This window comes from Coffea eugenioides, chromosome 9, assembly GCF_003713205.1.
Source record: "Coffea eugenioides isolate CCC68of chromosome 9, Ceug_1.0, whole genome shotgun sequence".
Taxonomy (NCBI): domain Eukaryota; kingdom Viridiplantae; phylum Streptophyta; class Magnoliopsida; order Gentianales; family Rubiaceae; genus Coffea; species Coffea eugenioides.
Genome location: NC_040043.1, coordinates 37,482,348 through 37,509,377, shown reverse-complemented (window position 1 = coordinate 37,509,377; position 27,030 = coordinate 37,482,348). Strand labels below are relative to the sequence as shown.

The 27,030-nt window shown below is 36.8% G+C and overlaps 2 protein-coding genes across 3 annotated transcripts; both read right to left on the bottom strand.

Moving 5' to 3' along the window:
- Window positions 1–5,420: 5,420 nt before the first annotated feature.
- Window positions 5,421–7,755, bottom strand: LOC113782506. Its single transcript, XM_027328397.1, has 8 exons — window positions 7,529–7,755; window positions 7,175–7,436; window positions 6,612–7,097; window positions 6,139–6,522; window positions 5,968–6,036; window positions 5,746–5,925; window positions 5,598–5,649; window positions 5,421–5,479 (listed from the first exon to the last, which is right to left on the bottom strand). The coding sequence occupies exons 1-8, from the start codon at window positions 7,753–7,755 to the stop codon at window positions 5,421–5,423; spliced, it is 1,719 nt and encodes a 572-aa protein (XP_027184198.1).
- Window positions 7,756–9,903: 2,148 nt separating this feature from the next.
- On the bottom strand, window positions 9,904–13,243 carry LOC113783262. 2 transcript variants are annotated; one of them, XM_027329349.1, is made up of 2 exons: window positions 11,885–13,243; window positions 9,904–10,281 (listed from the first exon to the last, which is right to left on the bottom strand). In XM_027329349.1, exon 1 carries the CDS (start codon window positions 13,027–13,029, stop codon window positions 11,899–11,901), a length of 1,131 nt encoding a protein of 376 aa, XP_027185150.1. In that variant the 5' UTR covers window positions 13,030–13,243; the 3' UTR covers window positions 9,904–10,281; window positions 11,885–11,898. The 2 variants fall into 2 exon arrangements, with proteins under 2 accessions (XP_027185150.1, XP_027185151.1); XM_027329350.1 differs by lacking the exon at window positions 9,904–10,281 and adding an exon at window positions 11,476–11,684.
- Between the last annotated feature and the right edge of the window lie 13,787 nt (window positions 13,244–27,030).

Here is a 27,030-nt window from a genome sequence, read left to right as displayed (position 1 = left end):
TACTAAATAGTAATAGTAACAATAATAATAAAAGTAAATAGTAAAAAAAGGTGAATAGTAAATAGTATGTAGTAAATAATGAAAGTAAAAAAGTAACAGTAATAGAAAAAAAAAGAACTCCCGTATGTTAAATGATAGTACGAGTAAATAATAATAGTAATAATAATTAATTAATAGTTGAAAAGGACAAATGATAAATAGTAAAGTAAATACTAATTATAAAATATTTAATAGTAATAGTAGATAGTTAATAACAGTAATATTAATACTGGTCGTAGTCAATACTAGCAATTACTTAGTAATAGTAATACTAGTAATACTGAAAAAGAATAGTAATAAGTGCAATATTAAAAAAAAAGTCATAAGTAGTAGCAATTACTTACAAATATTAATAGTAGTAATAGTCAAAAAATAGTAATAAGTGTTTAATTAATATTAAATAGGAATTATTAAATTATTACAAATTTATAGCATATGTATCGTTAATTTACAAATTCATTCTTGTTTAGTTATTCTACTATTTAATACTACTGCATATTATTTCATTCATGATTATTTTTTTTGTGGATGTGATAAATTTTAGTTTAGTTAATCTAAATTTATGTTGAGAATCACCTAAGTCCTTGAATCTAAAATAAATAATATTCATAAAATTAGGTACAAATATGTCCTCGCATTGATGATTCAGTTTTGTTTGGGAGGAAAAATAATGAAGACTGGAGGATCATTTTCATATGATCCTCCGAGATGCAAAAAAGCCATTTTAGTAAAAATCGAATAGGTTATTTCGAGTTGGTTGATAGAGTATACACTTACATTGATCTAGATCGAACTGCGTTCAATTTAAATCTGTGGTTTAGAAGTTCAGTAGGTCTAAGTACTTTTGCTGGACTACGGTTGGGGTGTGAAGAAGACATGGATATGCTGTACCATATGAAAATGATGTCACTACACACGGCATGTGAGATATACGTTGAAATGTAACCACAGTTACGGCATTACTAGAATAATGTCGATGTTGAACAAACTTCAAAATGGGACCAAGGTGGTCCCCAAGTGGAGTCCGAGCTTTTGCTCTCTACCACCTCATACTATAGTACCATGCTAGTACAAGCTAATTTTCCGAGAGGTGGTCGGTGGGCCGAGAGTCGTACAACCAAGTACGTGCCCTCGCATGTTGTATCTGTATTTCGTGATCAGTATACCATGATGGACGTTGATGAGGTATTGTCCGGTCCAAACTATTTCTTTAAATGTCTCTCTGCTTGTAATCACTGTTAAGACTAATTGTATTTACTTAAATGGCGACAGGGAGCCTTATCCTAACGAGCTTATTGCACATCTTCCCACCTATTGTTCGGCCGGACAACATGTATGGCAGTCTATCATTCCGTTGATATATTGGGAGGTAATTGAATTTCACTTTCCGTAGCGTGTGCTACGACAATTTGGATGCATCAACCTATACCAAATATGGTTGCCACCGACGGTGACAAGAAATTGCATTCTTTATATCGATCTGGACGCCTGGAAAGGATTGGGCATAACACCATAGTCATTGGATTGAGTATTGGGAGCGTCATGCTGAAACATATATTCGGGACACTCGTCGCGATCCCAACGAGTCTATGGATGACTACATGATATGGTACCATAATCGGATAGTCTGCTACATATCGCCTCCTGTTTCGCAACTGCCTCACTGTGACGGTCATCGAGGAGATGGGGGATAGTTCGACCTCTTGGTAAATAATTACCATTTTAGCTTTTTTTTTTCTAAGCACATATTTATTTTCTCCTAATTAACATATGTTATAACTACAATGAACATTTCCTATTTTCAACTGGTTGATACTGTATCACGAATAGGATCAATTTGCAATAGATACCTCGATCCTGCGAACCCTGCTCAGTGTGCTCATCCCGGCCTAACTTTGATTAGAAAGGAGGCATTCAGAACATTACAATACTTGAACCTGGGAATTCAGATTGCAGTTGGACCCTTTGACCGTCACGATGTTGGTACATCTACTACTCGCGCTGCACCTTTCGAAATGCCTGTCGAGCATCTACCCAGACAAGTGAGTGGTAGGAATCAGGGAGGAAGGCGTCGTAGGAGGGCTACCTCATTACGTGATGCTGATGTTCCTGTTACACAGACTCCTCATGCTTCATCACATGCCCAATACGACCCTAATGTTGTCACTCAATTTTCCCATTTCGGATCGATCTATACCCCTCCATGTGTGCCTGCTTTTGGAAGTCATTTAAATATGACACCTACTGCCTGATCGGGATTCAACTATATGACAGGTGCTGGTTCATCCTTTGTTAGGCCACATACGTCATTTGGGATGAATAATGATTTCGGTGAAAACCTTGATCATATCTACGACTTCTTAGGGTCCTCAATGGGTTTTTCACTAGTTTTCTAGACATATGCAGACACCGTTCCGCATCAAGACCCTTCCAGTACTTCTACAAATCCTTCCTGTCCGAGATGCGGTCAGACTCCTATGGTGGACACTTCCGATGATGATGAGGACGAATAAATACCCGAGGCACTACTTAGGAGGTCTAAGCAGCTACAGTTGCAGCATGATTTGCCACACTAGAGAGTGTATTGGAGATGCGGTTGCTCTACTACCCCGCACGATAGGGGCAAGAGACACATTCATGGGTGATTACAATTTGTAGCATTCATTAGCAATTTCAAACTTTAAACAATGATAATATTTTTCACTTTGCTGCATTTAACATTTATTATATTGATGCTACATTATTTATGGTACTTTAAAAATTAGGGTTTACATTTACGATGATAAATTACAATTTAGGGTTTATAAATTAGGGTTCAAGTTTTATGAATTAGGATTTCAACTTTATAAATTAATTTTTAAGATTTATTAATTTGGATTTAGGGTTTATAAATTAGGATTTTGACTTTATAAATTAGAGTTTAAGATTCATAAATTTGGATTTAGGGTTTATAAAAATTAGGGTTCAAGTCTTTATAAATTAGGGTTTTTGATTTATAAATTTGGATTAAGGGTTTATAAATTATGATTTAGGGTTTATACATTAGGGTTCAAGTTTTATGAATTAGGATTTCAACTTTATAAATTAGTATTTAAAATTTATTAATTTGGATTTAGGGTTTATAAATTAGGATTTTGACTTTATAAATTAGAGTTTAAGATTTACAAATTTGGATTTAAGGTTTATAAATTAGGATTTTCGATTCATCAATTTGGACTAAGGGTTTATAAATTACGATTAGAGTTTATAAATTAAGGTTCAAGTTTTATGAATTAGGATTTCAGCTTTATAAATTAGTATTTAAAATTTATTAATTTGGATTTAGAATTTATAAATTAGAGTTTAAGATTTATAAATTGGATTTAGGGTTTATAAATTAGGGTTTAGGTTTTATAAAGTAGGATTTACGATTTATAAATTTGGAATTACGCTCTAGGGTTTAGTTATTATACTTTACGGTTTCATAAAAGAAATAAAAAAATTGGTCTTAGCATAGGGTTTCATAAAAGAAATAAAAAAATTGGTCTTAGCCGCATGCACATATTAAAAAGTAAATAAAAAGTAAAAATAGTGCATGCAGCTATTAAAAAGTAAAATAAAAAAAAATTTGGTCTTAAAAAGGTCGCCACATGCACTATGGCATGCAGCTATGTAGATATTTTGCATGCGGCATAGCATATTAAAAAAAATGAAAACAAAATTTTCCTTCTCAATCGTAAAAGAAAATTGATTTTTTGAATAGCCGATAATGGCATTTGTGGCGATCCTTCAATTATCAAACATTCCCGTACAACACCATTTCTCGGACTTTTTCTCTCAATCGCATTATTTTTGGAAATTTGCTTAAAAAACATTACCATTCAATCAGGTGTTAGCTTATTTTTCTTTTAACCAGTTAATGAAAGTGACAAGATTGACATGCTGTCAAATGAACTTAGAAGAGCACCAAATCATAATAATAAGACCACTTGCTTTTAGGATTGCTAATCTGTATGGTACGGAATGCAATTCATTTAATTCTATGCTAGTCATGGACCAATTGAAGTGTTCACTGTTTTCAATTTATGGCAAGGGATAATTTCACAAACCTCCCCTGAGGTTTCTGACACTTGCACTGAGACCCCTCCAGGTTTTAAAAATTTCACCTAGCTCCCTTGCTTTTCAAATTTTGGTAATAATTCAGTCCAATTAGGATTAAAATATTACTATCATGATATAGATGAGATTTATATTCCATGAATACCTTCTTTCTCCCTCTATTAGTACAAGATTACTTGTCAATAAAAAGGTAGAGATGATTATCAAAGTTGAAGGGGTATAAATGCAATTCAGGAAAATTTTTTCTGTTACATGGAGACATCTTAGTAGCAGACAGGAATAGCCAACGGCAACCTGCAATATTCCAACGGCCAAAAATTTGGAAACTTCTAACTGCATATAAACATCTGGAAAGCACAATTTATGCTCAAGCCAAAAGATCGTGAGGAGCATTAACAGAAGGCTAAGCTGAAAACATTTAGCAGATTCAATGGCCTCTTCAAGCCAACTAGCAAAATCCTAGAATTCACCCACAACTTTCACTATTAAGAACAGATATTGCTACTGCAATCGCAAGGCCACAGTGAAGATATCAGAGAGCGAAAAGAATCCGGACAAATTGTATTTCTGCTGCTTAAAATACAGATATTTCAAATGGCATGAGGGAGGAGAAAAAGAAGAAGTTAATAGCAGAAGAAGCAACCAAGACACAAACAGGGAAAGGGATATTAGCAGAGCTAGAGTGCTTGGCATTTCAGAAAGGCAATCTGATGTTGCCGTGGAACTGCAAAGACAATTTCTAGTTCCAAGTGTCTTAGGAAACGTGCTGCTCATCACCAATATGCTACTGTTAGCTATGTTTATTTTCATTCAAATAGTAAAATCAATTGGTTGAATTCATGTAAATCTACTGCAACATTGTAGCAGTTGTAGTATGCTTTTTCTGGTAAAAGTCAAATGAAACTAGAAGGCTATGTCAGTTAGAATGCTACATGAATCAATATAAAATTCATGTATGCAGCAGTTTACAGTCATTGTATGAGGTAATGAATAGCACTAGTATGCAGTTTGACAATAGCTCGTGAATAATAGCAGTAGTGACGTTACACATGCTAAAATGCAATAATCATATCAGTAGTACATATAACATTTTCATCATGCAATCCACAAGTACAAAACACCATCTACCAGGACAGTTTCTATAGCAGATGGTGAGAATTGCACCACTAATATTGTAAGAGATTGTTAGCTTCCATTAACAAAACATTTCAGCAGTCCTAACTTCTGGTACTTTTCCATATAGCAGCTGCGAATTCAAGAGAAACTAAGCTAATCATTACATGCTAACTAGTCTGAACTAGCAACTCAAAACCAATTGCTGAAAGTGCTGGTACTGCTAATGCTATTGGAGTTCACATTTACTGGTGCATTCATGCTAACAGATGTAGCATTTGTAGATTCAGAAGTCAAATGAACTGGCACCTAAGGATTGGAGCAGATTCTGGTACTTTTGGTCCTACCAGCACCTCTGACTATTGAAGTAGAAGGATTGTTTGAAGCAGGCCTTCCTCTCTGTAAACATAATAACATGAAAGTGAAGTTCAGAGCAAAAATTGTATTGCAGAACTTGTAATTCTCTTAGACAAGCTATACTATACAAGTTAACACCTTTCTGTTAGTTACTGCAGCAGTAGTTTGACAAAACCTCTGCACGTTAACGCCTCCATTATGATCAGTAGGACTAGGATTGCTCCCTTGACTGGAGTGAATTATAGGTACATTTCCTTCTGCATGCTCCCGTAAAATAAGAGTATTTGTAAGGCTCTGGAAACCTTTGCATACATAATTCTAGTAGACAACGAATGAAACATAATACTGGCAGCAGTTTACCCAAAGAACAGCTCCTGATAAGCTTGTGCTGGTCATTCCTCTGCCTGGTCTGCCTCTTCTATTTGTCATCTGTCAAAACACCATCAAATGAGTTGTAAGTAATAGTTAACACATAACAAAAACCAATGAAACAGAATATGCAGTTCAGTAATGACTTTGCAATACTTCTACCAGTTCAGCAGGGGTTCTGTTTGCAGTCCTTTTTTGCACAGGTGGTCCTTTGCAGGTCCTCTTATTATGACCTGCAGCTCCACAATTTCTACACTTGAGAGTACTTGATCTTTTTGGTTGTGAAGAAGAAGCTCCCTTATCAGCTTCCCTTCTTCGATTTACTCTTGGTCTACCAGGAGCTCTTCGCAAAAGAGGTGGCAACATAGTTTTTGGGAACAAATCAGGCATAGCTGGCCACCTCTTCACATCAGGAATAGGATGAATCATTGCAGAGTATGCCTTCAAATACATGTCTTTTGTGAACCAAGCTTCACAGTAATGTTCCAATTTTTCTCTCATGTACATAATTCCTAGTGCTGCATGTTTACATGGAATTCTAGATATCTGAAAAGCACCACAATCATAGAACTCTTGCTCAGAACAACTATGTAGCTTCTGTCCAAATCACTAATCTCGAATGTGTCTTCACTAGCCATATGCATCTCACATTTTCTCGATGCTTGGCTAATTTCTGTGAGTTTCTCAGCAATTCTAGGAGTGATATTAGCAGTCAAGGTGCAACCTTTCTGGTATCTCTTGTGCAGGTTTTTCATGAACTTTCTCCTCAAACCATCCACTAATGTCAGTATAGGCTTTCCTCTAAGATCACCAACCCAGTTATTAAAGGATTCAATGAAATTATTTGTGACATGATCACACTTAAGTTGAGGTGAGAAGACATGCCTACAACAGGAACTTCTTGGAATTTTATCCAGATATTTCCAAGCCTCTCTGTTAATATCTTTAATACTTGCCATTGCTTCATTATAGCCAACAACATCATAACTTTTTGCTGCCTTCAAAAAGAAACTTCTAAGTAATATACTTGAAAATTGAGACTTGAAATTACTGTATATATGCCCACAACAATGCCGTCCAGTTGCATCAGGAAATATCTCCTCATAAGCAAGATTCAATCCCTGCAATATAAAATTATAGGTTACCAGCAGAATTTTGATTAGTATCCTGAAGGATTGATTCAGCACAGTGTTTGTACATTTTGCCTATCACTCATGAAAGTTAAAGGGATGTTGTTGTCAAATGGTCCAAAGAACTCTTGAAAGTAGTAGAAGAACCACCTCCAAGTATCCTTGTTCTCACATTCAGTTACAGCAAATACTATTGGAAATACGCTGTTGTTTGCATCCAAAGCAACTGCTGTCATAAGCACACCTCCAAATGGCCCCTTCAAGAAACATCCATCAAATCCCACAAAAGGCCTACAACCTTCCAGGAATCCCAGCTTTTGTGCTCTAAACCTAATGAATATTCTCAAAATTTAGGCTCAACTAAAAGATTTGGCCTATCATAATGTATTTTACAAATGCTGTTGGGATTATTGTTCCTTAACAGTTCAGCATATTTTGGAAGTTTGGAATAAGATTCAACATGTGTGCCTTCTATTTTAGCAAGTGCTTTGTTCTTAGCTCTGAAAATCTGCATTTTACTTGGCTTCACACCATACTTCCTCAACTCTGCCTCTACACCTTTGCTGGTCATATTAGGATGATCTCTCGTGATACCAACCAGCTTCTTGACCATCCAGTCAGATGTGGCTTCAGCACAGTGTTTAACCATCACACAATGTGCTGTGGTTGGTAACTTTTAATCTGAAAAGTCATATTATCAGCCACTGGTGATGCATGTATTCCCCACTGGCATCCCTCAGCAGCACAGATAGCAGTCACTCTAGATCTCTCATTTTTCAATCTCAGAAGTGGAAAGCATTTTTGAATAACATAATCTTTCAAGACAGCCATAAATGCATCCACATTCGTGAATAATTGACCCTTCTCAAACTCTATCTCATCTTTAGGATTGTAAATGCACATCTTTGATCTCCTTAATTGTCTCATAGGGTCATCCTCTTCCTCACTTTCAGAATCAGGAACCACAATTTCTGCTTTATTGTCTTCAAAATCAGAAAAAATTAGTATCACTATCCTCACTGTCATCATTTGAGACCTTATCTAGAGCTACTTCATCCTCATTGTCACTATCCAGATTGTGTCTCCATGAAGAATCAGAGCTAGAGTTTCCATACTCATTATCTGAAATATCAACCTCTACACCTACTGTCTTGTTATTCTGTGTAATGAGCAAAGTATCTTGCATGTTCACAGTAGTTGGATTTACTAAGCTATTCTCTTCATCAGCAGGGATAATTTCCATATCAGAGACATGCAAGTTTATCACTGGTTTAGATTGATGTATTTTGAACATCTCACTAACTGAATAGTCATCATTAACATCCATCAGGCACTTGTTTTTTCCAGGAATTTCACATCTCATCTGCATAATCATGTTAACATTCCCAGGGATTTTGTTCAATGTCTTTTCAGTTACATCAAACAACGAGTTAATGTATGAATAGCCACTTGGATCAACATTTTGAATCCTGATTTTGTTTGCATTACAGTGAACAACAATGTCATATGCAGCAGCAAGAGTCCCTACCCTATATTTTCAGATTTGGATGCAAATTGATTCATAAATAAAAGTGCATGCTTCATGCCTTTAAATTTTTATAGAAACACATGAAATTTCTAGAAAATATCAGAATTCAAAACATTAGAGATCAGCATACACCAGCATTACAGAAACTTCAAGAATCCGGAGATGATGTATATTAGCAGTCAAGCAAAAAACTACTCCATAACAAACTGATTCATTAGAACAGGGTCATCATTACAGTACAGAACCAGAAAAAAGGGCATAGTAAGTTGATATGCACCAGTTGCAAGCTATACTGGTACTATTAATATCAACACAGTTTACTTTGCTAATGCATAGCATGCACACTTTTAAAAGAAACAAATGAAATTTCCAGAAAACATCAGCATACATCTATCGAGCATGAAATTTCAAGTCTCATCAGTTGACACATCTACTGATCAAGCAAAAAACTACTCCAGTAGATGCAATTTTTTAACAAACTGATTCATTACAGCACTGCATTACAGTACTGCGTCAAGAAAATGGAAATTGGTACCTTAGTTTCTGCTTTTAAGAAGCTTTATTTCCACCAGATGAAGACAGCTTCACTTGAATTTCACTACCTTCTTCATTGTCTCGTTTCTTAACATTTAGCCAAAAGGCATCTGCATTCTGAGGTTTGTAGCTACAAAGCAAGATACATCTGTTCAATCAACCTTGTCACATCACTCATAATCAGAAATTGGCGCCAAATTGTTTCTTCTATTGCCGCCTAGGAGTAATGGTTTTTTAATCACCTTAATTAGACATTAAATTTCTGTTATTCTAGTTAAATGTAATTACCAATATGAAGATGCATTTGTGTATTTAGTTAATGTCAGTCATCTAAACCAAACTCTGAGGACAAATTGGTCATTTCAGCGCTCTGCATGTCAGCAATTGACCCCAACACTCTGCCAGGGGAACTAGGTGAAATTTTTAAAACCTGGAGGAGTCTCAGTGCAAGTGTCAGAAACCTCAGGGGAGGTTTGTGAAATTATCCCTTATGGCAAACCAAATGAATATCATTATCAATGCATGCATTCTAGGTGCCTATGTCTGACATATATGGATGATAGGATTGTAGGTGCATCAATTCAGGGGCCGTTTTATGGTGTTTGTATCATCATTGACGTTGTTACTATCTCTGAGATGCCAAAACGGACCAACATGGCCATAGGACGGCCTGGCTCTTGTTCAGTCCAATTAGGATAAGGTTGGTCGGGTATGGATCTCTTGAAAAAAGCATCATGCTTTTGAAGTTTCTTCTTTCAGTTCATTATGTCATGGACTTAGCATTCATTTTTGAAGAACCTATTTCAGTCTACAAAACTAATAAATACAAATACATTGGGTGTAATTAATGTATGATACTATTGCATAATGATACAAGAAACTCGAATGAACTAATAAGCAACAACCCCTCGAACTCTTTTATCCCGTAACATCATGCCTTTTAAACTGCTTTTAGCTGTCGGATTGTTTTCCAGCTGTTGAAAGCCCTTCGGTCAATTAGCAATTGCTAAAAGCTTGATCCTTCTTGATGGTGAATAGAAGCAGCTTGTGATTGCATTGATCATCAGCTCACAAGGGGTCTCTGCCAGTAATTAGTCAGCTAGTAGTAGCATCCTGGAGGACCATCAAGCAACAGTTCCAAGTTAGGTGGGATTTGGTTACACAGAAAGTTCAGGAGCGGAAAAACAAGACCTGAAATTCACAGTTCTCACTATGCCTGTTACCAGCAGTTTATGGATCGATGGAAAAGTGAACATGTACTACCTGATTGAACTACTCTTTAGTACACCAAAATACTTGATACGCTCTGGTTCTATCTATCTTTCTATCTATCTATATATATATATATATATATATATATAGATATAGGGCTTCTCTTTTCATGTACATCCTCATTTTCATGATTAGTTTGAGGCCACTTTAACTGCTTGATTCTCCATTTATCGAACTGATAAACTCAAGCATACTACAGATAGAAGTTTGTCCTTTATAACATGTTAACATGTTATGGTAAATTATCTTCACATGAGCATAGTAGGAGCTGTTCCATTTTTTGGAACGAATTAAAAATGGAAAAAGCACATTTTGTAGAAGTTGAACAAAACTACGAGTAGTGATTTCTGTAGACTTCTCCTTGCTAGCATGAGATAAAGCCATCACCTTGGGATTTTCGGAAGGCGCTTGCACCTTTGAATTTTGTGTTTGTATGGAAAAGCTGACACTGATAGCACAAGAATTATGCAAGGATACAGCATAATTGGGTATCATTAAACTCATTAGACCCTCGTATTATGCAACACGTTTGGTTTCAGATATTGGCCTAAGGAGGAGATAAGATGTTTAATCTAGTTTAGCTTGATCTAAAGTACAACCATCAAATGGAGAGCATAGTTGCTAGACAAAGTTATGGAGTTAGTTCCATAAGCATGGTGAATATATAACTTATGTAGGTCTCAAATTGCATTCCCGAAGACTTAAAGTAGCAGTTGGATGTACCAGTCACGTAAACACGGAATCCTAAGTTATCAAAACACAGAAGAAACTGTTCACAATTCGCTTCTGTTACAGAGACATTATGTTGCATACCCAAAGGTTTAAATACTTCATTTTGGTCACTAGGACATGAAAGAAAATGGAGACCAGTAGGAAAGTAGAAATCAATGGCTCTCCAAGTGAAGAAGAAAGCAAGTAAAGCAAAGCTCAATAGAATTTCTAAACATGTCCAATATATATCAAACAAGGACTCCTCTGAAGAATTGAGTCTTGGAGATTAAAGAAAAATCTATGCTAGAAGTTGATAAAAGAAGTTATCAATGAAACAGAGAGAAATGATGTATATATAGTAATTAAGAGTTCTACTTGAGGAACAACGTTTAGGTTCATGAGAACCTCAGGAGATGAATCAATCCCACTAGATCTTCAATCATTATGTGAACAATTTGATCTATGAACAACAAACATAATCCAGCATATTGCACCGAAGATCATCCAGTTGAAGGCTTCACAGCATTGATGATCTATATTAAGGAGGAAAGCATGTAAGTTCACTAACTTCCTAGTCAAATTACACAGCACTAGTTATTAGCCTAGTTCTCCAACATCATATAGGACTATATCCAAATCTGTTTAGATTAAACGATCACAAGCTCAAGAATATCGAATAAAGAGTGACAAACATCATAACGAGATGTAGTTGATTGAGGAAAACAAGAGTTACTTCTAATGAAAATCTCATCTTGAGACTGGTTTCTGCAACAGAGCAGTCAAGTAAACCTCCCCATTCTTCAATCCACTTGAATCAGTCTTGTTGGCGACAGCCCATTTCACCTTCTTGTACACTAACTTCCCAATCAAGGGCATAAAAACCTTCTCAAGATCCACTTTTTTACTGAAGAAATGGTCCAACCAAAAGTATCCTCCACCCCTCAACACTCTATCAACATCAAAAAACAAGAATTCCATTGCAGTCACAGGTATCCACCTATTCACAGCATGCCCACACCTCACCAGATCCACCACTCCATCAAACACTGGCAGCCTCTGCTGAAGTGGAACATGCAATGGAACCAAGCCCCTCAGTGCAACTGCCTCATTATAGGGTGCCCCAAGATTCATAGTGGTGGTTATAACTGTCACATTTTGCAGCCTCATTTGAGCAGCAAATGTCCCTGTACCACCTCCAATATCAAGTGCAAGCCTAATAACACTTTTTGCTGACTTTGAAACCTGCAAAAGCTGTGAAATTGGGAGATCCAGATCTGATTTATACTCCAAAAATCTTGATTTTTCCACTTTCATGTCAAATCCCATTTCAGAGTTGAACCTTGCAAGGCAGGTGAAGCTTTTGCAATTACTATACTGGGACCAAATCACAGTGTTTTCTGGGATGGTGCCAAAAGGGGTTGTAGGAAGTGAACTGGGGTTGGTGCTGGTGGTTCTTGAAAAGCAGCGCCGCCGCGGGAGAGGGTGGCAGCCGCGGAGGATAAGAGACTCAGCTAAAAGCGCATCACTTGGACAGAGACTAAAGGGGATGTAATTCATGTACTGATAAAGAAGCTCAGGATAGTCCTTGCAAGAAGAAGCAATAGGGGAGATGTGAGTGTAAATCAGGAGGTCAGATGGGATGGTGGGGCGGGATTTTTTAGCACTAGAAGTTGTTTCAGTGGCGGTAGACTGGAGGCGCGTGAGGTGGTTAATGGTGGCGCGTATCGTGCGAAGCTGATGGAGGAGGTGGTCAGGTACTGCGGCTGGAGCAGGGGGTTTAGATTGGAGGTTGGATGAGAGGTGGTAAAGTGAAAGAATATTGGTAGCAACCATGGCTAGCAGGAGCAGCATGTTAAGGCCCATTGTGAATCTGATCATTTGGGTAGATTTTCTTGGTACTTGATACCGCTTTAAAGGAGGCCTGTTTCTGTTTCTGCTCAGCTCTTCAATGTAAAGTGGAAACTTTTGAAGGCTGCTTAGTTTAATGCTCTTTTTTTGGCACTATCCTCTATTCTTTAATTCTTCAGCTGACTCATCACTAATCAGTGCCTTACAACTGATGAATTGATGTTGTATGGTATCTGCAGAGCTATTTACATGTATGTACAGGTTTTGGTGCTTGTGATGGCCGAGTTGGAGTAAATATAGTGTGTGAGTGATTCTTGATCTGAGATTTATGCTGGGTTCGCTGCGGCCATAAGATCGGTGAAGAGCGAGTCGGTTAAGTTCCTTTTCTTTTCAATTTTGACTTCGTGAGTCCAAGACCGATGGATTTTCTTTCCATTTTTTCTCTTTTAAAAGGTCGAAGAGTTTAGACTTATAAGTGATGTTTTCAAAATGAGTATGGCATGACCTAAAAGCACAACATGAAATTAGCAGTTTTGGGTTTTAACTCTCGCAGTTTCGTTAGAATCAGGGATCAAATTTGACAAACCTATAAGACAAACAAATCCACTCTTAAGTTATTTTTGAGCTGACCCTTATAACTTGCTTAACTCGTATAAATTAAAAAATAAAACAAATAAAAATCTATTTTAAACTGAAAGTCAATTCTCTTGTCTCATAAGTTTCCAACTCTAATCTCACATTCTTTTAAGCTTGAATTTTTAGAATGCATTCCAAGGGATTTGAACCATTAATCTATACCTAAGTAGAGTTTTAAAACTTTTTTGGTGGTCAATTACTTTAGGAGTAGTTAATTCTAATCTCACATTCTCACTGTCACAAGTTCACATCCGTATACCTTCTGTCAATCACTGCCCTGTCTCTCTCAACCCTCTCTCTATCTCCCATGGCCTCTCCATCTCCGATGGATACGGGGCAGGAGCGGTCGTCAGGCCGACCGCTCCTGAACGGTCCTCTCACAATAGTAGACGAAAGGACCACAACGAGCCACGTCGAACAGTTTTGGGAAGCGGCAAAAATGACAGTGTTTCAATTAGTAATGGGAAAAAGAAAATGAAGCTACTAACGGAGCCCGTCATGAAGCGTCAGCTCCAGTCAACAAAATCCCGCGCAAACAAAGCGTCAAACACAAATGCATCGTCAAACACAAAAGTCTTTTGATTTCCCTCCACACTGACTATTGCCAAATTTCAGTCACACAGAACACTAGAAAACGGAAGCCAAAAGAGAAAATAAGAAAGTGGCTGGAGGCAGAACAAGCAAGTGGCTACATGCAAGAAAGTGGCTGGGGCAAACTAGGGAAAGGGGAAAGTAGGGAAAAATACATTTGTGACGAAAGAGCAATCCAACATGCAGAGTTGTCACGGTTTGAAATCTGGAAGGGTTTGGTAAAATTGAATCAAAATTGTAAAGTGGAACGTTGGGGCATCTGGAGAAGAGAAAAAGTAGGAAACACCCAGGTAACAAAACAACAATGTTATGACATCACTTTCGAAACTTAACAAGGTGGTGAGCGATGTGAGTAGTTGTTAACGTCATAAATGAATAGGTTAATTGATCTTTAATGATTTTGATAGAACAGAATGTTTATTGGTACTAAATAGTATAAGGTATGTAATTTGGTGGCCAACACTGAGGAGGACAGGTGCAGAAAACTTAGTACGCCAAGTGTTTGCAAAATCGTGTGAATGGAATGTGGAATTGCTTGGGTAATAATATAACATTTGTACTAGTTATTGCTTTGAACTTATTGCAGATTTTGTTGGCTAGCAATGGTTGTGGGCGGATTATAGTTTGTTTGTTTGTGGTTTGTACATGTTATTGATGGTGACATACAAAGCGAAAAAAAGTGTTACAAAAATAGTTTCCTTAAGTATATATCAGAGTGTTGTATAAGGAGACATTTGATATGAATAAATAGTGACGCAGAGTAAAATTGTTAAGCTGCGTGAATGCATATAACATTGAGATTGATAGATGCATTGTGGGCAAAAAGGTTACAAGTTATTTTAACCAGGCATGTTGGACAGCAGGTTGGATAACTGTTACATGCAGTGATTCTGAAGTTACAGTAACAGAACTGTTGTGTAAAATTGCATGAACATATTGTGAACTTTCTAGCTATTGTTTGTTAGTTAACTCATATTTGTATAATCACAGGATAAATAGAAGAAGTCGATTGTTGATAGGTAGGGCAGCCGACGACAAGCTGAACAAGGTACGAAAAATGATTTATATAGTGTTCAGTTTGACATACTGAGTGTGAAAAAAAGATTACAAGTTTTGCTCCTCTTGTGTGACTGAACATGAAGTTGGATAAGTGTAACACGCAGTGACTTAGCAATTACAATATAAGAACTACTCTGTAAAATAGTATATTACATAATTGTTCAATTGGTAACTCACAATTGATACATAACTCATATGTGTACAGTAGAACAAGAAATAGAAGAAGAAGTCGATTGTGTAAAAAATGATAAATGAGTGAGAGTAGATCATAAGTGGAATTTGCCCCGTAGAATAATTAACTCACTGTTAATTTTGGCAAACATAGTGTGGAAGGAAAGTTACAAGTTTTTAAAAGTATTGTTATTGAGATTTGAGAATGATGTATTATATATGTTATTACTTTGTAATGCATTCAGAATAATCTGGGAAGCATAATAGAACTGAAGTGCAGTTGTATAACTCTTAGTTCAGATGGCAGGAAAAAGATCGAGAACTTCAAGTGGCCAAGGTGGTAGAGATGAGCCAGTAAGAGAGTTTGGTGGCAAAGAACCCGAGGCTTCATCTAAATCACTTAATATGTAAGTGGCTAATGTTTGTGTCTCACAATTTGTATAGCACTCAAAAAGTGAAGTTGGTGATAATTTATCGGCATATTGCAGTGGGAAGAAGGCAGGGAAAAGAAGGAAAAAAATGGCCACAAACACAGCTGAAGATGAGCAAATGGAGGTAGCAGGAACAAGTGAGATTGCGGAACCACTTCCACCGTTGAATCCATGGATGAAATTCAGGTCGGATTGTAGGTAATAGAAAATAGCAATCATTATTTAACAGCAGTATTAAATTTGTTTCACTGGACTTTGTGGGCAGGAAAGAGTATCAATGTAAGGTTTTGGCGAAAGGAGTGAAGGTGACAGAGGTATGCATATCCATCATAATAAAGAAAGCAAGCAATCTACTATTTAGAAAGAAGTATATGGAATATAAGTGAGGACACAAGAAGTAGATGAGTTTAACGTGAGTGATATTACAATGCAGTATAATAATATTGCCCGAGCAGCATACAATGAGTTGAGTAAGGAAGACATGATGAAACGAAAAGAGGAGTACCTGAAAGAGAAAAAAGCATATGAGAAAGAAATGGCACGTCAGGGAAAAGCAGGGAAAAGCAGCATGCAATCTGGTCGAATCATTGTATACGGAGGAAAAAAATAAGGACCAGAAGGTGGCAATGTACCGGGATACCGATTGCAAAGAAGGATCTGAATATGAATCTGCAGAAGAAGGACATGATGGTGAAGAAAACGAGAAAGATGATAATGAAGATGCGGGTGCCAAAGATCATAATGAAAACCTTCAGGCTAGCGATGGTGAAGGAGGTGGTAGAGCAACAGATGATGCTATGAATGTGAGTGGGCAGAGTGAGGGAGAGGACCACAGAAATGGTAAAGGTACAGTGACAAATAACAATGAGCAAACGGATGAAGGTCCTTGCCCATCTTCGAGCACTGTGACACCAATGAGGACAGTCACGGGTGTTGAAAGTAGACGTCCAGCTGAAGTAAACAATGATTTCTTAGAGATGAACAAGAAGCTGCATGCGAACATAGAAGATCAATAACAACAGGAGCTGCATAATAGTCACAGCCGTGAATGTGGTGAAGATAATTGTCTAGAGAAACAACCGTCAAATCCCAGTCAGCATGAAAATCCTGCATTTGATGCAAACACTCCGAGAAGGCTACGTTCATATGGTCGAAATCGACAAGGTTGGTTAAATATTTTTGTCTATATTTTCATGGTTAATAAATAAATGTACGATACAGAATAGTTTTAGAGAGTATTTTGAGAATTTACTTGCATATATTAGATATATAATCTAATGAACAGTTACAAAGTGTTCATTGGTTATTACAAATACGTTGACCTCAAGTTACATGCACAACACCCATTTTTACAGTCTCCAGTTATAACACAAGCTCTGAAATCCTTAATCCTTGTCTTCGATTGTGTCAGGGAAGGAAGTTGAGCAAAGGCCTACTCGAGCAATGAAGAAGAGCACGATGTTAAGGTCGACCGAGTATATCCTGCCGGCACATGTGACAGTTAACTTATATGAGAAAAGGGTTGCTGCCTACGCATGGGACCCAAACAAGAATCCCAAGTAAGTTTCTCACCAAGGCTTTAGTTCGATATCAGCATTTTCTATCATTTTATTAAGCTGTACAGAGTTGCTTATTGTACCAACTAATTATTGTAAGATTTTGTGTAATGCAATGGTAGGGACATATTGGTTCAAATGTTCCAGTTCTCCCTAACACGCGTTGATTTGAAGACACTTGGCAATGGCATGCATGTCTCGAATCGGGTTAGGAATTTAAATTTGATGGCCATGATTAGCTTACTTTTCCAAGCTGCCTTGTGACCAATGATACAGTACCTCTATATTATTTATTTGCTAATATTTAATTGAAAAAATTGATTGAGGATCAGGTCATTGACATGTTTGCCCGCCTGCTAAATTGGGGTGGGAAAGGTGTCGCAAAGAATAAGATGGAACGTTACATCGTTGAACCCATAGCAGTTGTGAGTTTTTAAATTACTCTTGCCATGTATCGGCCAATTTATTTTTTAACCCAAGATTTGAAGTTTGCTTCGACGTGAACATAAATGGATCAGTAATGGAACTGAAATCCCCAACCCTGTGTGTCACCTTGATGCTCGCAGGAAGGCATTTTGAAAATGCCAAAATTGGAATCACTTTCAAATATCAGCCTATCTGCCAAGCTAACGAAGTTGTTCATATATGTATATACATGTATTGTTTTCCATTCTTGAGAGCAAGTGGCTCATTTATGGATTGGTAATGTTGTGATGTAACTGCAGGCTGAGTTAAATGAGCTGTATAACATTGCTGTTAATAACCAATGAAGGATATTAAAGATTGCAGAAATATTGTGTTCTCATTCGAGAGCAAAAGCTTCCACTTCTGGGCCTGAAGCATTGGACAAAGGAAAAAAATCTATACATGAGAACTATACAATGTACACGAGTCCTGATACCGAAGAAGAGCTAGAATTTCAATCTGCTGAAAAAGGGGGCAACGATAAAGATGATGATGCTGATGAAATTGATGAGAAATGGTTTGAAGAAGATGAGCATAATGCAGCGCAGTATGAAGAAAACGATGCAATTACGAGGACAATTATTGAAACCAGAGAACTTCCAGAGCTGAATGAAGATGTAATGGACATGGAGAATCCAATTTATACCTCATCAGTTGTGCCTGATAACATCAGTCAGGGATTGCAACAAGGGGCCACCATGACAACAACTGAGCAAGGAAGCAACAGTGTGTTTGAAGAGTGTTACAAAATAGTTATTGGAAAGTTACGGTATGTTTGAAGAGTATTACAAAATAGTTTTTGTAGTGTTACAGTGTTTAAAAATTAATACAGAACTGTTATTGTTACTATTAGTTACAGTGTGTTTGAAGAGTGTTACAAAATAGTTATTGGTAAGTTACAGTGTATTTGAAAACTGTTATAAAATAGTTAATAGAATGTTAAAGTGTGTTCGAAAATTAATACAGTGGTGCTTGAAAACTATTAATTACAGTGTGTTTGAAAACTGTTACAAATTGGTTAACAATTTGTTACACAACAATAGATATGAAATCATATTAAATACATGTTCTTCGCATTTTAGGAGGCCTTGACATTGAGATAAAGAACAAGTCTACACATGCAACAAAGAAGAGCACCATTATGCAATCAGTCAAGTAAATTCTACCAGCACATGTGACAGTAAGCTTGTATGATAAAAATGTAACTGCATTCGAGATTGTAACATCGGAGCCTTGTAACATAATCACCTTGCTACATCCAAATATTATGTTTATTGAACTTAACAAGATTGTATGGTCCATGCGCTGTATTTGAGTAAACAGATTCCATTCCTGTGATGTACTAGTTGGTCTCATATATGTTGGGGTCTGATATTTTACCATATTAGAGGGTATTGCGGACTATAAAAGAACCCCCTTGCAGGTGTATATCCCTTACACAGACAAGACTCCAGTTTGTTCGTCCCCCTTTCATTTTCGTCCGTATTATTATTCAATTTCACACTTCAAATTTCTCTTCATATTAAAGTGGCAATGGATCTGTGTACTCGATTCATTTTTTGCTATCTTCAACCTCCCTACAACAAGGATTACAGTCTCATCAATACAGTGTTCAGTTTTAAACCAAGTCTTGGGAGCCAATTAAACGCATCCAGGTTTGCTTAATGTTCGGGAAGATCTCGCTATTTTAATGAGATGTTCGAGAAGGCCTCGCTACATGTAATGTTGTAGGGTTCGAAATGATCATCTCTATATTAAGTGTCTAAGAAATTTAATGTGTCGAGAGAAGGAATTATTGTTGGTGCCAAGAGCAATTGCACAAACAAGAGAAGAGGAAAGGTTCATCGGACGTTAAATAACTGTAGTATCACTAGTTGTAATATCGGGAAATATCATTAGTTGTAAAATCACTAGTTTTAACTAGAGAAGACGAAAAGCTGCCGATTGCCAATTCATTGTTGTAATGAATTGTAACATACACGTAACTCGTTGTAACTCAATCTGTACATCTCGTTATGACTATTTGTTGCATTTTAAATATTAGTTACCCCACTTTCAAATTAGTTGTCCCAATGAAATATCATGTTCTTTTGCGAAACTGTTACTTGGCATGTGGTCGTGTGGAACCAATCCGAGACGCCAATTGTAACTTCATTTCCGTACTAAAGGAGTAATACCTATTGAAGTGCCTGTAATACTATCTGTAATACTCATCATTAACACAATTATAAGCCACATATCTAAGTTTTAACATAGACGAACATGACAAGGTGCCTGTACAAGCACATCAATAAGTTGTAACAGTTTATTAACTTCTTGTAACGTACATATGCGGCATTCCCTGGTAGGGACGACATGGCTGCATTTAGTAAATGTTCGTCCACGAACACCACAAATCTGGTTCTAGACACCTTCATGTCTGAAAAATCTGGTGCTAGACACTGCAAATCTGGTGCTAGACACCTAATGTTTGAAGTAATTTTAGAATTACAATCAACAAGCATAATTCATTGAGAGATTGTACATTAAAACAAGCTTACAATACGGAACCGATCGAAATTGAACAATATCTTTTCTGGACAAGTACGAACATCAGTAAATGAAGTGAACTTGGGGACGGAGAGCAACAAACTCAATTGTTTGGAATAACCAATTGTTTTGTATTCATAAAAATTGTAGGTACACATCATTCATCAACCTGCAACTGAGGGGAGTTGATGTCAATAGTTAGTCGCAATCCCAAGGTGCTATTTCTTTCCTGAAATACGTAACGATGACAAATCAGTCAATACAGTTAATGATACATACGGTTAATGATATACGCTGTCGAAATATCCAATTAACAAGACACCATATATATGGAGTAATGATAAAAGCTTGTCACCTGGGGTGATAGTGAAAATACATGATATGCATCCTTATTACAGTGTGTTGAAATTGTTGCACGCTCTGCCTACGTTGTACAATATAATTATTCAATTATCAACAACTCATTAGCAATGCCTATATTGCTCAGTTCCAAAGCTAAATTGGACTAGACACTATAAAAAATGATATTTCAAACCATTAAAATATCTCTGACGGAGTTATGTTTGAAAAATATAAAAAATTTGGGGTGCATCCATTCTGTAGGGACACTGCCATGAGGCCCCTGATTAGCCAATCAGTGGACTTTCGGATAATACAAAACAATATGTCATTAAAGCATTATATGTTAACTACAAAATATGCATGCTTCGATAGCGTTCGGGTGCCCACCATTACAATTAAAGAAAAAGTAGCTCTACGATACGAAAAAAGGACCTTATTTTATCTACTAAATGTATGCATACCGTTAGACTTTCCTCGATTTCGGGAGCAACAGTGTTTGGAGGGCCATTCACTGACTAACTCATTGAATGCATCTACGAATTTTGTATGGGTCAAATAATTATATAAAACAGACAAAAAGAGTATATCATGAGGGATGTCAGCCGTAACAAAATCATCACACAATGTAACATCATCATAACTAATTGTGCTGTAAGAAACATCCAAATAAAAGTTAAAGCCATGTTTATTTTATACTAACCGAAACTGAGTCAATTGATGAACGGCATCCCATAAACATGTGTTCATCAAATGAAATCGATGTCGGCTCCGATTCTGAGACCTGTATTATTGACACGACAATAATGTTATTTTATAGTGAATGGTACTTATGGATTGTAGATAGGGAATTACGATAACATTGTTGTAGCATAAATGTTTACCATAATAGTTATTGGATCCTTACCGTAGTCTGTGTAGCTCTTGACAATCTAGATTTTCTTTTTAATCTGTCAAATTTATCGACCCAACTTCGCATCACTTTACTTCTCTTCCCACTGGTACATTTTTTAAATCCTCTTGCGATTACTGCCTCTCCCATTTCATTCACAAATTGAATCTTATCACGTTCCTCCACATTCAGATCATTTTCGTCGGCGCTCGTGTCCTCTTTGGCATCACATCACCTTCGTACTTGCACTTCACACTTTCCTTGTAGCAACTATATCTCCTAGACGTGGTCACGCCATCTTTATCTTTATTCAGATAGTTTTTGCGTATACTAAAATCCATTTTAAAGGCATATTTGTTGTAAAACTTGTACGTATCCTCTTCACTGTTAAACTCCATTCCCAACTCAGGGATCCTATCTTCTGTCAATTTGCTGCAATTCATTATTTCTGCTCCTACCAATTATGCATCAAACACCATAATTTGTAACACTTCATGAATTGTATGTACATAAACGACAAGATAAATGTATATTACCATTCATAATGTATTATGAATCACACATTACTCGTATACCAAATCCTATTATTACACTTATCAATACGATTAATGAATCACATCACCTTACTTTTATTCTAAGACAACGGCATTATTTATGTACTAATAGAACTCCATGTACACTAAGTTATATAGACTGTAACGTATTGGTCACACGGTGTAAGTCTATTTTAACTGTATGTACATCCACTCTGCTGATTATATTTAGGTTCTAGGTTCTTTAGCTCACTGGATCTTATATCATTCGTTAATAACAAGCGCCTAAGCCAATTGCGCATTTTCTACTATTTCTACATTTTGAGGGCCAAACAAAGTATTTTCTACTCATTGTAATATATTTCTTACATTATGTAATTAACTTACAACACCAGGTACACCCTTTTATTATTCACATATATGTCTTTTCATCTGCTTCACCTCAATGAACTTTACGTCTTCATTTTATACACACTGCATGGTCAGGAGAGGAGCAAACTAAGATTGCATGATGAGCATAGACCAACTACATATTACTCATTTAACAGACTGTATTCAGTAACATTACCTTGGTCTTCACCATACGCTTTATGTTTCACCGAATTCGGAGAGCGCAGTTGCTTATGCTATTAAGTTGCACGACAAAATCTGGCTTCGTGAGATGATTAATTTCCTCTGTTTGCTTCTACCTTGCCGCCTGCCTTGCACGCATTCAAAATGGATACAACACTCTCATACCCAGCTTCAAAATGCATACAACACTCTCACTGCACTGTTTGCTTTCTTCCTTATGCACTCAACACCATACCCCAACTCTCTCCACCCAATTTTCTATCAATTGCTACCTGCAGCAGGACGTCTCCTCTCTTCCCTCAGTTTTGTTTTGTGTGGCTCTCCACTTTTTTGTTTGCTTTCTTCCTTATTCACTCAACACCATACCCCAGCTCTCTCCACCCACTTTTCTGTCAATTGCTACTTTCAGCAGGATACCTCCTCTTTTCTCTCAGTTTTGTTTTATGCGGCTGATTCAAATTTTGAACTTGATTTTCAAATTTCAAACTCTTCCGTTTGGTCCGTCATGTTCCCGTTTTGGCTAAACATTTTTTATTTGAAACGCCGTCGTTTTTGGGGCCTGTTGAAGGCTTCCTGACGTGGAATATTTCTCGCCTCACATTTGGGTCTTGTGAGGAGACCGGAATTTACTTGCATATATTAGATATATAATCTAATGAACAGTTACAAAGTGTTCATTGGTTATTACAAATACGTTGACCTCAAGTTACATGCACAACACCCATTTTTACAGTCTCCAGTTATTGCACAAGCTCTGAAATCCTTAATCCTTGTCTTCGATTGTGTCAGGGAAGGAAGTTGAGCATAGGCCTACTCGAGCAATGAAGAAGAGCACGATGTTAAGGTCGACCGAGTATATCCTGCCGGCACATGTGACAGTTAACTTATATGAGAAAAGGGTTGCTGCCTACGCATGGGACCCAAACAAGAATCCCAAGTAAGTTTCTCACCAAGGCTTTAGTCCGATATCAGCATTTTCTATCATTTTATTAAGCTGTACAGAGTTGCTTATTGTACCAACTAATTATTGTAAGATTTTGTGTAATGCAATGGTAGGGACATATTGGTTCAAATGTTCCAATTCTCCCTAACACGCGTTGATTTGAAGACACTTGGCAATGGCATGCATGTCTCGAATCGGGTTAGGAATTTAAATTTGATGGCGATGATTTAGCTTACTTTTCCAAGCTGCCTTGTGACCAATGATACAGTACCTCTATATTATTTATTTGCTAATATTTAATTGAAAAAATCGATTGAGGATCAGGTCATTGACATGTTTGCCCGCCTGCTAAATTGGGGTGGGAAAGGTGTCGCAAAGAATAAGATGGAACATTACATCGTTGAACCCATAGCAGTTGTGAGTTTTTAAATTACTCTTGCCATGTATCGGCCAATTTATTTTAACCCAAGATTTGAAGTTTGCTTCGACGTGAACATAAATGGATCAGTAATGGAACTGAATCCCCAACCCTGTGTGTCACCTTGATGCTCGCAGGAAGGCATTTTGAAAATGCCAAAATTGGAATCACTTTCAAATATCAGCTTATCTGCCAAGCTAACGAAGTTGTTCATATATGTATATACATGTATTGTTTTCCATTCTTGAGAGCAAGTGGCTCATTTATGGATTGGTAATGTTGTGATGTAACTGCAGGCTGAGTTAAATGAGCTGTATAACATTGCTGTTAATAACCAATGAAGGATATTAAAGATTGCAGAAATATTGTGTTCTCATTCGAGAGCAAAAGCTTCCACTTCTGGGCCTGAAGCATTGGACAAAGGAAAAAAATCTATACATGAGGACTATACAATGTACACGAGTCCTGATACCGAAGAAGAGCTAGAATTTCAATCTGCTGAAAAAGGGGGCAACGATAAAGATGATGATGCTGATGAAATTGATGAGAAATGGTTTGAAGAAGATGAGCATAATGCAGCGCAGTATGAAGAAAACGATGCAATTACGAGGACAAATATTGAAACCAGAGAACTTCCAGAGCTGAATGAAGATGTAATGGACATGGAGAATCCAATTTATACCTCATCAGTTGTGCCTGATAACATCAGTCAGGGATTGCAACAAGGGGCCACCATGACAACAACTGAGCAAGGAAGCAACAGTGTGTTTGAAGAGTGTTACAAAATAGTTATTGGAAAGTTACAGTATGTTTGAAGAGTATTACAAAATAGTTTTTGTAGTGTTACAGTGTTTAAAAATTAATACAGAACTGTTATTTTTACTATTAGTTACAGTGTGTTTGAAGAGTGTTACAAAATAGTTATTGGTAAGTTACAGTGTATTTGAAAACTGTTATAAAATAGTTAATAGAATGTTAAAGTGTGTTCGAAAATTAATACAGTGGTGCTTGAAGACTATTAATTACAGTGTGTTTGAAAACTGTTACAAATTGATTTACAATTTGTTACACAACAATAGATATGAAATCATATGAAATACATGTTCTTCGCATTTTAGGAGGCCTTGACATTGAGATAAAGCACAAGTCTACACATGCAACAAAGAAGAGCACCATTATGCAATCAGTCAAGTAAATTCTACCAGCACATGTGACAGTAAGCTTGTATGATAAAAATGTAACTGCATTCGAGATTGTAACATCGGAGCCTTGTAACATAATCACCTTGCTACATCCAAATATTATGTTTATTGAACTTAACAAGATTGTATGGTCCATGCGCTGTATTTGAGTAAACAGATTCCATTCCTGTGATGTACTAGTTGGTCTCATATATGTTGGGGTCTGATATTTTACCATATTAGAGGGTATTGCGGACTATAAAAGAACCCCCTTGCAGGTGTATATCCCTTAAACAGACAAGACTCCAGTTTGTTCGTCCCCCTTTCATTTTCGTCCGTATTATTATTCAATTTCACACTTCAAATTTCTCTTCATATTAAAGTGGCAATGGATCTGTGTACTCGATTCATTTTTTGCTATCTTCAACCTCCCTACAACAAGGATTACAGTCTCATCAATACAGTGTTCAGTTTTAAACCAAGTCTTGGGAGCCAATTAAACGCATCCAGGTTTGCTTAATGTTCGGGAAGATCTCGCTATTTTAATGAGATGTTCTAGAAGGCCTCGCTACATGTAATGTTGTAGGGTTCGAAATGATCATCTCTATATTAAGTGTCTAAGAAATTTAATGTGTCGAGAGAAGGAATTATTGTTGGTGCCAAGAGCAATTGCACAAACAAGAGAAGAGGAAAGGTTCATCGGACGTTAAATAACTGTAGTATCACTAGTTGTAACATCGGAAAATATCATTAGTTGTAAAATCACTAGTTTTAACTAGAGAAGACGAAAAGCTGCCGATTGCCAATTCATTGTTGTAATGAATTGTAACATACACCTAACTCGTTGTAACTCAATCTGTACATCTTGTTATGACTATTTGTTGCATTTTAAATATTAGTTACCCCACTTTCAAATTAGTTGTCCCAATGAAATATCATATTCTTTTGCGAAACTGTTACTTGGCATATGGTCGTGTGGAACCAATCCGAGACGCCAATTGTAACTTCATGAAGTGCCTGTAATACTATCTGTAATACTCATCATTAACACAATTATAAGCCACATATCTAAGTTTTAACATAGACGAACATGACAAGGTGCCTGTACAAGCACATCAATAAGTTGTAACAGTTTATTAACTTCTTGTAACGTACATATGCAGCATTCCCTGGTAGGGACGACATGGCTGCATTTAGTAAATGTTCGTCCACGAACACCACAAATCTGGTTCTAGACACCTTCATGTCTGAAAAATCTGGTGCTAGACACTGCAAATCTGGTGCTAGACACCTAATGTTTGAAGTAATTTTAGAATTACAATCAACAAGCATAATTCATTGAGAGATTGTACATTAAAACAAGCTTACAATACGGAACCGATCGAAATTGAGCAAGGAGTAGAACAACAAACTCAATTGTTTGGAATAACCAATTGTTTTGTATTCATAAAAATTGTAGGTACACATCATTCATCAACCTGCAACTGAGGGGAGTTGATGTCAATAGTTAGTCGCAATCCCAAGGTGCTATTTCTTTCCTGAAATACGTAACGATGACAAATCAGTCAATACAGTTAATGATACATACGGTTAATGATATACGCTGTCGAAATATCCAATTAACAAGACACCATATATATATGGGGTAATGATAAAAGCTTGTCACCTGGGGTGATGGTGAAAATACATGATATGCATCCTTATTACAGTGTGT

Excerpts from the sequence above, each read along its gene's own strand:
- LOC113782506 (XM_027328397.1), bottom strand. The coding sequence starts at position 7,755 with ATGGTTAAACACTGTGCTGAAGCCACATCTGACTGGATGGTCAAGAAG. Across the intron at positions 7,098-7,174 it reads TCATGAGTGATAGGCAAAAT|GGATTGAATCTTGCTTATGA; the intron begins GTACAAACACTG and ends TTTATATTGCAG. Across the intron at positions 6,037-6,138 it reads ACAGAACCCCTGCTGAACTG|ATGACAAATAGAAGAGGCAG; the intron begins GTAGAAGTATTG and ends GTGTTTTGACAG.
- LOC113783262 (XM_027329349.1), bottom strand. The coding sequence starts at position 13,029 with ATGATCAGATTCACAATGGGCCTTAACATGCTGCTCCTGCTAGCCATG.